We start from the raw sequence: 12728 nt of genomic DNA, 5'->3' as shown, positions 1-12728 counted from the left end.
CAGTTCCTTCCAAATCTCAACAGCATCAGCAATAAAACAGCTATTTCCCTGCATTTTGTTCAAGGTTACAGAAATAGGCATCAGGGTACTCAGTATGTGTTCAATATTTCTCTTAAGCCCAATATTGAGAACTTTGGCTGTGACAGTGTCATCTATTTTTTCACAATTTTGTTCACAAACTGTCATCAGATTAGGCCAGTTTTTAATATAGTGCTCAAAACAGTCCACTACTGAGTTCCATCACATGTCTTTTTTTCAGAGCAGCTGCTGCAAAGTGGTTGTTATGGACGTATTTTGCAATTTCAACAACATTAGTTTTATTTCTGGAACACTGAAGTCTTTGGATAGGAGGTGCATCAAATGAGCACTGCAACCATATGTTATTAGATTGGGGCTCTCTTCACTCTCTAAATAGTTTCTTCTCATGTTGGATACATTTGCAGCATTGTCTGTGACCAAGCTGCATACTAGACATTTGATTTTTTTTTCCAGTTTGTTATAGCTTTTACTGCTACTTATAAGTACTCTGCTGTGTGTGCATTTCCTGATGTATCAATTGTTTCTGTAAGGAAGACATTCCCTTTTTCTGTTGTCACATGAGCACATACAACAGGATCATTGTGGACATTGCTCCACCTCTCAAGACTCAGGCTAACAATTTCACCTTTCGCACACTGCTCAATTTCTGTTTCGTACACTTTATCCAGCAAATTGCCTGCAACATCTGCTCTGTTGGGTGGACTGTATCCTGGTTTTAATGACTGAACCATGTTAATGAAGTGTGGGTTCTCAATCATATGAAAAGGAGAGTTTGTTGCATAAACAAACCGGGCAATTTTTTCATCAATTACCTCTTTTTGTAATCTGCTGGTTCTTATCACAAATTTACCTATGGTTGTTTCTGGATGATGGAGATTTTTTCTTTTTGCTACAGATGATATACTGTGTGGCTATGTGACATACATGATGTGACAAACACTATCATTGGCAGATACTCTGAAACTATAGAAAATGATGGTGATCTTGAAGGTGGATAGTCTTCAGAATCCTGTACAGTAACTCCTCACTTAAAGTCATCCTGGTTAACATTGTTTCCTTGTTACGTTGCTGATCAATTAGGGAACATGCTCATTTCAAGTTATGCAATGCTCCCTTCTAACGTCATTTGGCAGCCGCCTGCTTTGTCTACTGCTTGCAGGAAGAGCAGCCCATTGCAGCTAGCTGGTGGGGGCTTGTAACCAGCGTGGACCTGCAGCCTCCCTATCAGCTCCCCGCTCCCCTAAATTCCCTGTGCTGCAGCCGCCCAGCAGGCTATCAAGGCAGTTCAGCTGTCCCTCCCCCAACTACCAAGTGCTGCTCCCGCCCTCTGACTTGGAGCTGCTCCCAGAGACTCCTGCTTGCTGTGCGGGGGGGGCTAATGTCAGGGTGTTCCCCTCCCCCCTGCTCCTGCACCCCACTTACCCCTTTTCCATATAGAACAGGGAGGGGATACGGACAAAGAGAGACAGAGCTTGGGGCAGCAGCTGCTGTCTCAACTTCCTGATCCACTTAAAAAGACAATGCACTTAAGAGTGGGTTAGCTTACTTAAAGGGGCAGTGTGCATCTCTCTCCCCCATACACAAGGTGTGTGTCTGTCTCTGTCTGCTATGCTGTCTCCCCTCCCTCGTGTTCGTGCTGCCTTGTGTGAGAGGCTACATTAACAACGTGTTAACCCTTGAGGGCTCAGCCGAGTGCGAGTTCATCATTTAGCAGCAAGGCATTCCCTGGGAAATATCCCTCTTCCACCCTCTAACTTCACCACCTCAACCAAGCTTCACAATCATAACTGTGAACAGTATTATATTGTATGTTTAAAATGTATACTGTGTGTATATCTATATAATATATAGTTTTTTGTCTGGTTAAAAAAATTTCCCTGGAACCTAACCCCCCATATTTACATTAATTCTTATGGGGAAATTGGATTCGCTTAACATCATTTCGCTTAAAGTCGCATTTTTCAGGAACATAACTACAATATTAAGCGAGGAGTTACTGTATGTTGAGGATGGATTCTCCTAAACAAAATAAGTCAATGCAGTTCTTTAATTATTATTACCATACTGCTCATTTAGTATTACTCATTGCATTCACTGACATTCTGTACTACTTTAAAGGTGAAATTGTAAAAGGAAGATCTGCCTATTTCAGCTATTTATTTTTTATTACAACTGCATCTAAAATGATAGTACCATAGAGTAACAACTATATTTTTTTGCTCAAACATGGGAATTCAAGAATAGTCCTGAAGGAAGACAGGCAGTCCTTAAGAAAGAAGTATGAAATAAAAAAAGTTTACCAACCTGAAGATCCTGGCCTTGCATTTCTTTGTTGCACTCTTTGCATTTTGCATGCATGTCTGTCTTACCCACAGGTAGAGGAACTTCATTAAAATATTCCCAAACTGGGTCTCTCTTACGGCCTGCTGCCATTCTAGGTTTTCCCTTCTAGTGAGAGAATAGTATGGTAGATCTCAGATCAATGAAGGCTACACTCAGAAAGACCTCAAGACTTCTGGAATATGCTGCTCAAACAGTTTCACTTTTGTTTCTACTACCTGTCCCTTCTCACATTTATGTCCAGACTTCTTCTCCTTGTCTAGATCTGTTCCGCCTCCAACAATCTTCTATTCACTGAACTTTCTGAAACTTTTCACTTTTAGAGAGAGATAAGGGATTGACTCTGTGTACACAAATTTGCAGAGGGACAATAGGGTTGAGGGACAAGAGGGACAATAGGGTTCAGGGACAAAAGGGACACCATCAACTTCAAAACAAGAACAAATGAGTTAAGTGTTTTGAGTTACTACACCTGTCCTGGGGTCCTTGTTTTACAAACACATTTTCCTGTTTTAAAAATATTTTTCTGCCCCTTCTTGCTGCGTGAAAGACTCACACATCCTGGGGAAATGGGATCTGATTTAATCTGGTCTCCTCACAGGTGCAGGTGTTCATATTACCAGATCCAACAGCAGGATCAGGGTCTAAATAATTATTATGGGGAAACATTAAAACTGATTACACACAAGACTGTCAAGTGCACAAAATAAATAATTTGGCATAATTTTTCTCCACTCTTTCATTTAGGTTTTCCCCCCCACACACACACACACATCCCCTCCTGCTTGTCTTCTGTGCCACTTTCCCCCCCCCCCTCCTCAACCTTTTCTACCTTTCACCAGGCTCCCTGTGCAAAAAGTTTGCAAAAGGGAACTGGCAAGGATTATTCAGTTTTCTTCTTCTTTGAAGGCATTGGTAAAAGCTTGATGTAGGAGGAAACTGGAAAAATCCTAGGCAATTTGCCTTGGCAAACTATTTATACCTGATTGTGTTTATATTGAGCTTTAGAAACTCTAGCCACAATTGATCTCACATCACTGCAGCTCGACAGTGCTAGCACCTTATGAAAGTGCTAGTGTAGAGCAGTGGTAGCAGGGTGGATTTGATTTAGTCAGGAAGACTCGATTTAATCATGGAGTTCTACATAAAAGTGCATTCTTGTTGGTTGTTATAACCTTAATACATATCTTCACAACTCAGAGATAGATGAAGGTTTAATTTTTAGAAGGTACACACTAGACATTTTTAAAGTGATTTATTTTGAAAACTTTTCAGATTAGTTTTACAGCTATATCAGAAAATGAATGATTGTTTGGTTATTTCATTTACCAAAGGTAATTGAAAGGACAGTTACCTGTTCCGTAACTGGCGTTCTTCGAGTGATTGCTCCTGTGTATTCCACAGTAGGTGTATGTACTCGCCACGTGCACTGGTGCCGGAAGTTTTTCCCTTAGCAGCATCCGTAGTGGGGGAGCACCGCTGCGACCCCCTGGAGTGGCGCCGACATATCGCGCCACTCCAGGAACTTGTGCTCCAGCTTTGCTGCAGCAATTCTAGCCTTAGTAGTATCCAGCTTTCCCTGAAGTTACTTGTTGAACTTTTCTCTGTTAGTGCTGGGCTCGGGGCATGCCCCGTGGCCCAGGCTTCAAGTCGTGTGACTCTTGTCGCAATCCTATGCCCAGAAGCGATCCACATACTCAGTGTCTTTGCTGTCTGGGCGAGGCTCACATTAGTGAGAAGTGTACAATTTGCCGCTCCTTCAAGCCCCGAACAAAGAGGGAGCGTGAGATCCGACTCCGAGCTCTCCTAATGGAGTCGGTGTTGACCCCAGCACCGGCGCGTCGAGCCAACCCCGCGCTGGGCACCTCGTCCTTGGCGCTCAGCGAAGCGCCCCCGGCACGCCGTCCTGATTCCGCGCCCGGTACCGCGTCATCGGTGCGCAGCGAGGCCCTGTCGACGAGCCAGCACTGCTCCCCTTCTAAGAAGCAAGGGAAGACTCAGCGGCGCTGGGAGAAAGATCGGGGGGAGGCTAGACCCGCGTTAGGCAGCCCACGATCCCCATCGGGACCGAGACCTCCGACTCGGGTAGAGCGAAGTAGTCCGGTGCCGTCCATGCGCGCCTCGCCAGAGGGGAGAATGCCTTCGACGCCGGAGGCAGCTCAGGCTGAGTGCGACATCATGACGCTTCCGGTACCGGGGGCGCCGCTCCAGTCGGGTCCCCGATCCCATGGGAAGCCTTCGCTCAGTGCCCATTGACCCTCTCTGGACATCTCCGAGGTCGAGATACCGTCCCACATTGAAGGGCTGAGCCGCGGACCTCGGCGCGCCTCCACGCCACGAGCAGGATCGTCTGCGAGCGAGCTTTCCAATTCCACTCTGGGAGACCGTAGGGGAGGCACTAAGAGACAGCGCCACTCCTCTTCGAGTCTTGACCGCAGGGACAGGTCTCGTTGGCGGCGGCACTGCCGTTCCTGCTCCGGCACCCGCCGTGAAAGGCGCTATGCCCGGAGCTTGTCACAGGACTCTCACGCACCGAGGCGTCGTAGTCTTGGGCGCCGGAAGCACAACGGAGACAGCACCCCCGACTCCTACCTGTCCTCCTCCAGGGGCCGGAGACGTCATGTTCAGGACCGCTCCAGCCATTCGCACGGCACCGTCCGCTCATCCCGGACTTCGGCTTCGGCACGCAGCCGCCCCTTGTCGAGCTGCTCGGTGCTGGAGGACCAGCCGGCCCTTCCGGGCTACCTCGCGTCCCAGGGCCAGGCCATTCCCTGGCAGAGACAGTGGTGCCAGTGGGCACTGTGGCCCCAGGCACCGGCACTGCTGGGACCCCGCTCTGTGGCAGGAGCGTCCCAGGCCCAGCCTACGTTGCCGCCTCAGCACCGCGAAGAGGCAGTGGGCACCGACCCTCTGGCACCGACTCGGGCCCCGGGTCAGGACGTCGAGCTTGCGGTACAGCCCGGGTGCAGATGACACCGCGGCACCGACCTCCTCGGCGCCGGACAATTCCATGGCGCCACCACCTCTGGTCTCTCAGGAGGATTTCAAGGCCCACCAGGAGCTACTCAGGAGGGTGGCATCGAACCTCCAGCTCCAGGCCGAGGAGATGGAGGAGCCGTCGGACACACTGTTTAATGTCCTGACCTCTTCAACGCCGGGGCGTGTGGCCCTCTCGCTCCATCAGGGGGTGGCCAATATTACTACTGGCCTCTGGCAAACCCCGGCATCTCTCTGCCCGATCTCCAAAAAGGCCGAACGGAAGTACTTTGTGCCCACAAAGGTGCACGAGTACTTATACTTCCACCCAACTCCGAACTCTCTAGTGGTGGAGTCGGTGAACCACCGAGAGAGGCACGGCCAACCCGCTCCTACCCCTAAGGACAAAGACGCTCGCAGGCTGGATTCCTTTGGGAGAAAAGTGTATTCATCTGCGAGTTTTCAGCTCAGAGTGGCCAACCACCAGGCACTCTTGAGCAGATATGATTTTAACCTGTGGGGGTCCCTTGCCAAGTTTGAGCCCTCCCTCCTCGAGAAGGACAGGAAGGAGTTCCGGGCCCTTATGGATGAGGGTGAGGCGGCGGCTAAAGCGGAGCTCCAGGCGGCCTCCGATGCGGCGGACACGGCCGCTCGTTCGATGGCTGCAGCGATCTCCATGAGAAGGGCGTCCTGGCTTTCGCTCTCTGGCCTATCGGCTGAGTCCCAGTCGATCATGCAGGACCTGCCGTTCAATGGTCGGGCCCTGTTTGCAGATCAAACAGATATGCGTCTGCATGGGATGAAAGACTCCCGTACTACCCTGCAGACGCTGGGCCTGTACGTCCCACCGGCCAAGGACAAGCCCAGGCCTCACGCCTCCGCTCCACAGGCTCGGGGTAGATATGAGCCCCCGCCTAAGAAGCAGCGAGAGCAGAGGCGCCGGTCACAATGCCAATCCCACTCGGCCCCTCATCCGGGGCCCTCTAAGGCCAGGAGGCCAGGGAAGCGGCGTTTTTGACTGCTTGCGGGGGGTCACCGGGCCTGTTGCCAGGTTAACCCCCCCCCCCAGTTAATAAAGTTCAGGTTTGCAAATCGTTTACCTGCCTTCCGTTTGCAATGGTCCCGTATTACTATGGACCGCTGGGTCCTCAACACTGTATCCCTGGGGTACAGGTTGCAATTTGTTTCGCCCCCTCCCAATTGCCCTCCAGCCAGGGAATCGGCAGAGGACCCGGAACATGCGCTCCTCCTGGGTCAGGAGGTACAGCGCCTCCTCTCCCTGGGAGCTGTGGAGAGGGTACCTTGGGAATTCCGGGGCAAGGGATTCTATTCCAGGTATTTCCTCATCCCGAAGGTGAAGGGCGGGCTTCGGCCCATCCTCGATCTGCGGAAGCTCAACCAGTTCTTGGTACGCTGCAAATTCCGCATGGTGTCCTTAGCCTCTATTATTCCCTCCCTAGACCCGGGGGATTGGTTTGCAGCGCTGGACCTTCAGGATGCCTACTTCCACATCCACATTTTGGAAGGTCACAGGTGCTTCCTCCATTTCCTGGTGGGTCAGGACCACTACCAGTTTACGGTCCTCCCCTTTGGCCTCTCGACGGGCCCCAGGGTTTTTACCAAATGTATGGCGGTGGTAGCGGCCCACCTCAGGAGGAGAGGGCTGCAGGTCTTTCCCTACCTGGACAATTGGCTGCTCAAGGGCAAGTCCCGGTCCCAGGTGCAGCAGCAAGTATCCCTCTTGCTATGCACCTGCTCCGCTCTGGGCCTAGTGGTAAACGAGGAGAAATCCACATTAGTTCCAGTTCAGCGCATAGAATTCATAGGAGCGCTGCTGGACTCCCAGGTGGCCACGGCCTCCCTTCCAAGGGACAGGTTCGAGGCACTCAGAGGCCTCGTCGCCTCGGTCACGGCCTTCCTGGTAACCACGGCTCGGATATGCCTTCAAATCCTCGACCACATGGCAGCATGCACCACAGTGGTGTGACACGCCAGGCTCTGGATGAGGCCCCTCCAACTCTGGTTGGCCTCCCGCTATTCCCAGGCCAGGGACGGCCTGGACAAGGTTGTCACGGTGCCGCCAACGGTGGTTGCAGACCTCCAATGGTGGTCCCTTCCGAGCAACATGCTCCGGGGAATCCCCTTCCGAGACCCCTCTCCCTCAATAGATCTAGTGTCGGATGCCTCGGACCTGGGCTGGGGAGCCCACGTGGGGGACATCAGGACCCAGGGTATGTGGTCACCCGAGGAACTGACCCTGCACATAAATGTCAGGGAACTCAGAGCTATGCGCCTGGTGTGCCTGGCCTTTTGCCAGCACTTACAAGGGAAGGTGGTCAGAGTCCTCACGGACAACACCACCGCAATGTATTACATCAACAGGCAAGGGGGCACGCGCTCCAGGGCCTTATGCCAGGAAGCCCAACTCCTGTGGGAGTTCTGTATAGCCCTAACATCCTCCTCTGAGTGTTCCACCTACCCGGTGAGAGCAACACGCTTGCAGATCGCCTGAGCAGGGTGTTCTCACATCAGCACGAGTGGTCCCTGCACAGGGAGGTGGCAGAATGGATTTTCCTTTAGTGGGGCACTCCCCACGTGGACCTATTCGCCACCGCCCAGAACCGCTTCTGTTCCAGGGTGATAGAAGGCGATGGGGCCATGACAGACGCATTCCTGCTCGATTGGTCGGGGCCCCTGATGTATGCCTTCCTGCCCTTCCCCCTCATAGGCAGGGTCCTACAGAAGGTGAAGTCAGACGGGGCGAGAATTATCCTGATAGCCCCGGATTGGGCCCGTCTACATAAAAGTGCATTCTTGTTAGTTGTTATAACCTTAAAACATATTCTTCACAACTGAGAGATAGATATAGGTTTAATTTTTAGAAGGTACACACTATACATTTTTAAAGTGATTTATTTTGAGAACTTTTCAGATTAGTTTTACAGCTATATCAGAAAGTGAATGATTATTTCATTTACCAAAGGTAATTGAAGCCGATATTTATGAAGTCATTGGGAGGTGAACTATCTCCAATTCAACAGGTTAATCATTAATATTTGGAGGATTTTCTTGCCATGCTGAGAACATCACCAGACAGACCTTTAAATTGTTTTATTTAACTAAAACAACAACGTTATGTATGCTGGATTTTTTTCTTCAACAGCAAACATAATATTTTAACAAAACAAGCATATGAATTTTTTAATTTAGTTAAACATTCAAGTTTTTTAAAATCAGGTTTGTTTTTGTTAAAATTGTTTTTAACTAAATTATTTTTATCCACCCTGAGTGGTAGTGATGTATCAATATGTCCTAAATCTGGGAGAATTGCTTACAATTTTAAGGAGTCTACTACAAAGGGAGTAGGCCTAATCAGTTTAATTCTGCAGTTGCCATTATCAGCCTCCGGCTACTTAGTTTACTCCAATCCCTCGATGCCATGTATCAGGGTGGATAAAGATCAATGATTAAAAAAAAAAAAAATTAAAAATGGATTTTTTGGATAAAATGCTTTTTGAGGAAAAAAAACCTATCTAAAGATAGTTTTAATTAAGATACATTATAGCTCAAAGATATCTCATCATGGAATAGGGATTATAAATTCTTTAGTATGAGACAATATATTCATGTAATGTTTAAGAAAAGTTTTGTAAATGAGTTCCAATAGTTCATGGATTAGGGACCTAATCTTATGGGGTTTCAGGGGCTTCTGTATAGAATATTTAGGTTAATCTTTCTATATACCCAATGGGACTTAGTGCTCAGTCTAGAAGATACCATCAGAGGTGCTTAGTTTTGCAGTTCTCAAACTGTGGATTTGCGTCTCCAGAGATAACATGCTTGTTAACAGCAAAAATGTTTTTAAATAAATAAATAAATGGAGGCGAGAAATAACTTCTTGTTTTGAAGTTGATGGTGTCCCTTTTGAGGATGTAGTAATGTGAGAGCTGACAAATCTTTTACAATCAGGGCTTTGGAGCGGAGCTCGGAGCAGTGGAGCTGCAGGTTTTTGCCTGGAGCTGGAGCAGAGCCGGAGCACATCTCCAAAGCCCTGTTCACAATACTACCAAAATAAGCCTGGGTCTTTTTCCAGGTTTGGAGATGATTAAGCCTCATGATTTGTTTTGTTTCTCACAAGCAATCTGAATTGGTATATCTAAATTCTTATGAGAGTTCATATAGATCTTACCTAGAGGAAGGTACTATTGTTCCAACCTGTCAGTCTTTCCTCATGTCAAAAGCAACAGAGGGTCCTGTGGCACCTTTAAGTCTAACAGAAGACTAACTTTCCTCATGTCGTTTCTTGTAGCTGCTCTAAAATCTACCCACTTCACTTTCATCAGCCCAATGTATCCATCTTGTAATGGAATCTGGGCACTTGCTGTGGTACATTATCTACTTGTTAAGATGTTGGGCCACCCACTTGCCCTTGCTCCACACACACCACTCTCATTAATTTGATTTCACCATTGTTGGCAACCATAGGTTTGATTTAATTTTTGTAGTCAGCACTCTGATCTCATGAGGATGGGTGTGATAATTTTAAAATAGGAGTTCTGCACATGAAGTGAAGCCTGGAGATGTTCCTTTGTAGATTAATCCACTTATATTTATACTGCTATAAATGTTTCTCTGGCAGTTTCCTACAATAATTTAGTCTCTTTTGTAGTATTTTGACGATGAATACTAATTCAAGTGGCTTGTTTTTTTAGATGGTATCTTGAGAAATTTGAAGACTACCCAAAGTCCAGGAAGATTGTGATTCCATTTGTGCTCTGAGGTGTGCATCATGGAGTTGGCTGACTTTGAATGATGGTGGTTGCTATTCTGAAAATATTCAGTTCACAAACAACTCCCAACAAGTTAGCCTAAAGGTTTTCTTTTAACATTTTCAGTGTCACTTTTGTTGGTTTCCAAACATATAAAATACAACTGATGGATGAGGCCATAGTGACAGAAGAGTCAGCCATCCTGTTCCTATTTGGAGCATAGTGTAATAACTGCCTTAATAAGATCATATCTTCATCATTGGAACTACAGTGGTGTCTGTATTGCTTCTTATACTGCCTCTACCTGTTGCTGTTTCTGCCTCAGCCAGGCACAATACCTCCAAGATCTCATATTGCACCATATCAGTGGGTGCTTGTGCACTATCTACCCCCACACAAACACAGGATTGACTTGCCTCACCCCTCCCCCCCCCCGGATAATCTAGTGCTAGTAGTGTCACTAAATGTAGTCTTTGTACTCAGTATTATGCCTAGCCACTGAGCAAGGAGTAGTGGTGAGAGCTATCCTCAGCCCCCGCACATCTGTGCAGGCACAAACAATAGAACACTGTTAACACTACATGCACTACTTATGACAGTAGCAGTAACTTTGGCAAATAATGGGTTAAGATTTACTTCTTCCTCCAGATTAATAACGCTCTCAGGTACTTTTCAGTGGCTGGCTTCTCACCCACTTCCATGACATGTTCTACTTTCCTTATTTTTTCCATTATACTCTTTGTTCTGCTTTTTATTTTTCATATGAGAAATATTAGTGTTACTGGTAAAGGATTTGCCTTAATTTTTTACCAGTCCCCGCTGACATTCTAATGACTTTTAAAGTTTACATTTGGTATCTATTTCTGTTTTAGGAGGTTTAGGGTCTTTAACTGACACTTTTAGCAGTTTTGGGTAGCACTGTTTTCTGGCTTGCCTAAAATAACAAACCTCACCTCCTAAGAACTATAGAGAATTTTTCAAAAATGTTTTTACTTTATGATAAGTGTATGGATGACATCTGTTTTCCAAAGAGAACTGGATTTTTGAATACTTGTTTTTTACCTTAATAATGTCAAGTCTGTTCTCCTTTCCTAGATTTGCTGAAGGACCTCTCTGAGCTCACAGTAAACATTCATGAGAGTTCCAGTACCTTAACTGAAAAAGTGGGGCTGTTGAATCTTAAACAGAGACTTAATTGCTGGGTTTTAAATAGGGACTAAAAGTAAATGGAGTTTTAAATAGTGATTTAAAAATCCCTTCTCTTCCCAGTTGCTCAGCTTTCAGTCTCCTTTCTCTTGTGATATTCCTACTTCTCCAGTCTCCATAGTCTTTTACAGTAGAAAAGTCCTGAATCTTTAATGTAAAAAACAAGCAGAAAGTGTTTTAACAATTTTTTTCTTTATATAAATCCTAAGGAAAGGCACAAGCTCAGTTTCTCTTTTTTGGGTGGGTCAGGGGAGGAGGGTTGTTTTCATTTTCTTTGGAAATTGCCTTTTAAATATTCTCAATCTGCCTGGACACTTTTTAGATCTTAAGTGCTGCTTTGAAGACAAACAAAGCTTAGCTGTATTGCCTTCTTTAAAGCCTTATCTTAATTCCAACATAATTTGAGTTTACCTGCCTCCCATTTCAGACCAACAAGGCAGCCTTTGCCTACCCACACGGAAGTTAACCTCCCTCACCATCTCCTTCCCTCTAAAGCAACTTTGCTGTACTGTTTGTCATTTTTGGATTTTGGCAGGTGGTTAATAAAAACTTTTAAAAATTTTGTTTCCTTCTGAGTAGGTGCTGTGTTTGACAGATTCAACCAGAAAGTGGAGAGGCATATAGAAGGAACAAAACAGTTTTTAAAAAAGTTTGGTTCCATTGTTGGGATCGTTTTCTAAGATTTAATGCCTCATCTGACTTCCGTGTATTTAACTGGGAGTGCAAAGTGATCGGAAAGTATGATACTGTTGCCGGCCCACAGGGCCCGAGGGGGCAACAGAGGTTCGTTGCCTGGTGTGTGTTGCACCAATAGACACACCAGGGTGGAGAAGCAAACCAAGTTTATTCGAGATCTCGAAAAGGCACGCAGGAGACCAGCATGTCTCAAATCAGAAGCGCAACAAATACAAGCAAGTTTCCCATTTTATATTCCAAGCTGTTTGAGTAAGCCTTTGTTCTGTTTCCCCCCTACCTCTCCCTTCCCAACAGCAGTTACAGCAGGCACTACATTGTGGCGTGTTAGAAAAGTTCTCGTCCGCATGTTTATCTTTGGCCTTGCAAGCTCAGATGTAGTAGACTTCCCCCCTTCCCCCCTCCCTTCTTCCTTATCACTACTGCTTCTGCTAGTGTGAGCGAAACTGCAGCGGTCTGCAAAAAAGCTGACTGTTACATGTTCTGCTTCAGCATTTAGGCTGTTAGAATGGAGGCTGGTTAAAGTTCACAAGATGGAGTTACTGTGGCTCACTTAGACCCAGAGCAGGGGGGTTTCATTGGCACTTATGGCCTTCCACCCCCCACCCCACCCCCGAGTTACCTGGTAGCTATGCCTAGTGGCACCAACAATTCCCTCCTTTGAAAACACTCAACAAACCTTTGGCAGAGTTTTCTCATACTCTA

The 12728-nt window shown here is 46.8% G+C and overlaps 1 protein-coding gene across 1 annotated transcript in view; it reads left to right on the top strand.

The window, feature by feature from the left end:
* Window positions 1-10518, top strand: part of SRD5A1 (steroid 5 alpha-reductase 1) — a 59448-nt gene extending 48930 nt beyond the window's left edge. The window contains exon 5 of the mRNA XM_065399546.1: window positions 10068-10518. Within this exon, the coding sequence (XP_065255618.1) occupies window positions 10068-10134 (67 nt within the window). The 3' untranslated portion in view covers window positions 10135-10518. The remainder of the gene's footprint in view (window positions 1-10067) is intronic.
* Window positions 10519-12728: the final 2210 nt, after the last annotated feature.

Source organism: Emys orbicularis, chromosome 2 (assembly GCF_028017835.1).
Source record: "Emys orbicularis isolate rEmyOrb1 chromosome 2, rEmyOrb1.hap1, whole genome shotgun sequence".
Lineage (NCBI taxonomy): Eukaryota > Metazoa > Chordata > Testudines > Emydidae > Emys > Emys orbicularis.
The sequence above is the reverse complement of the archived record's forward strand: the minus strand, read 5'-3'. Positions and strand labels throughout refer to the sequence as shown.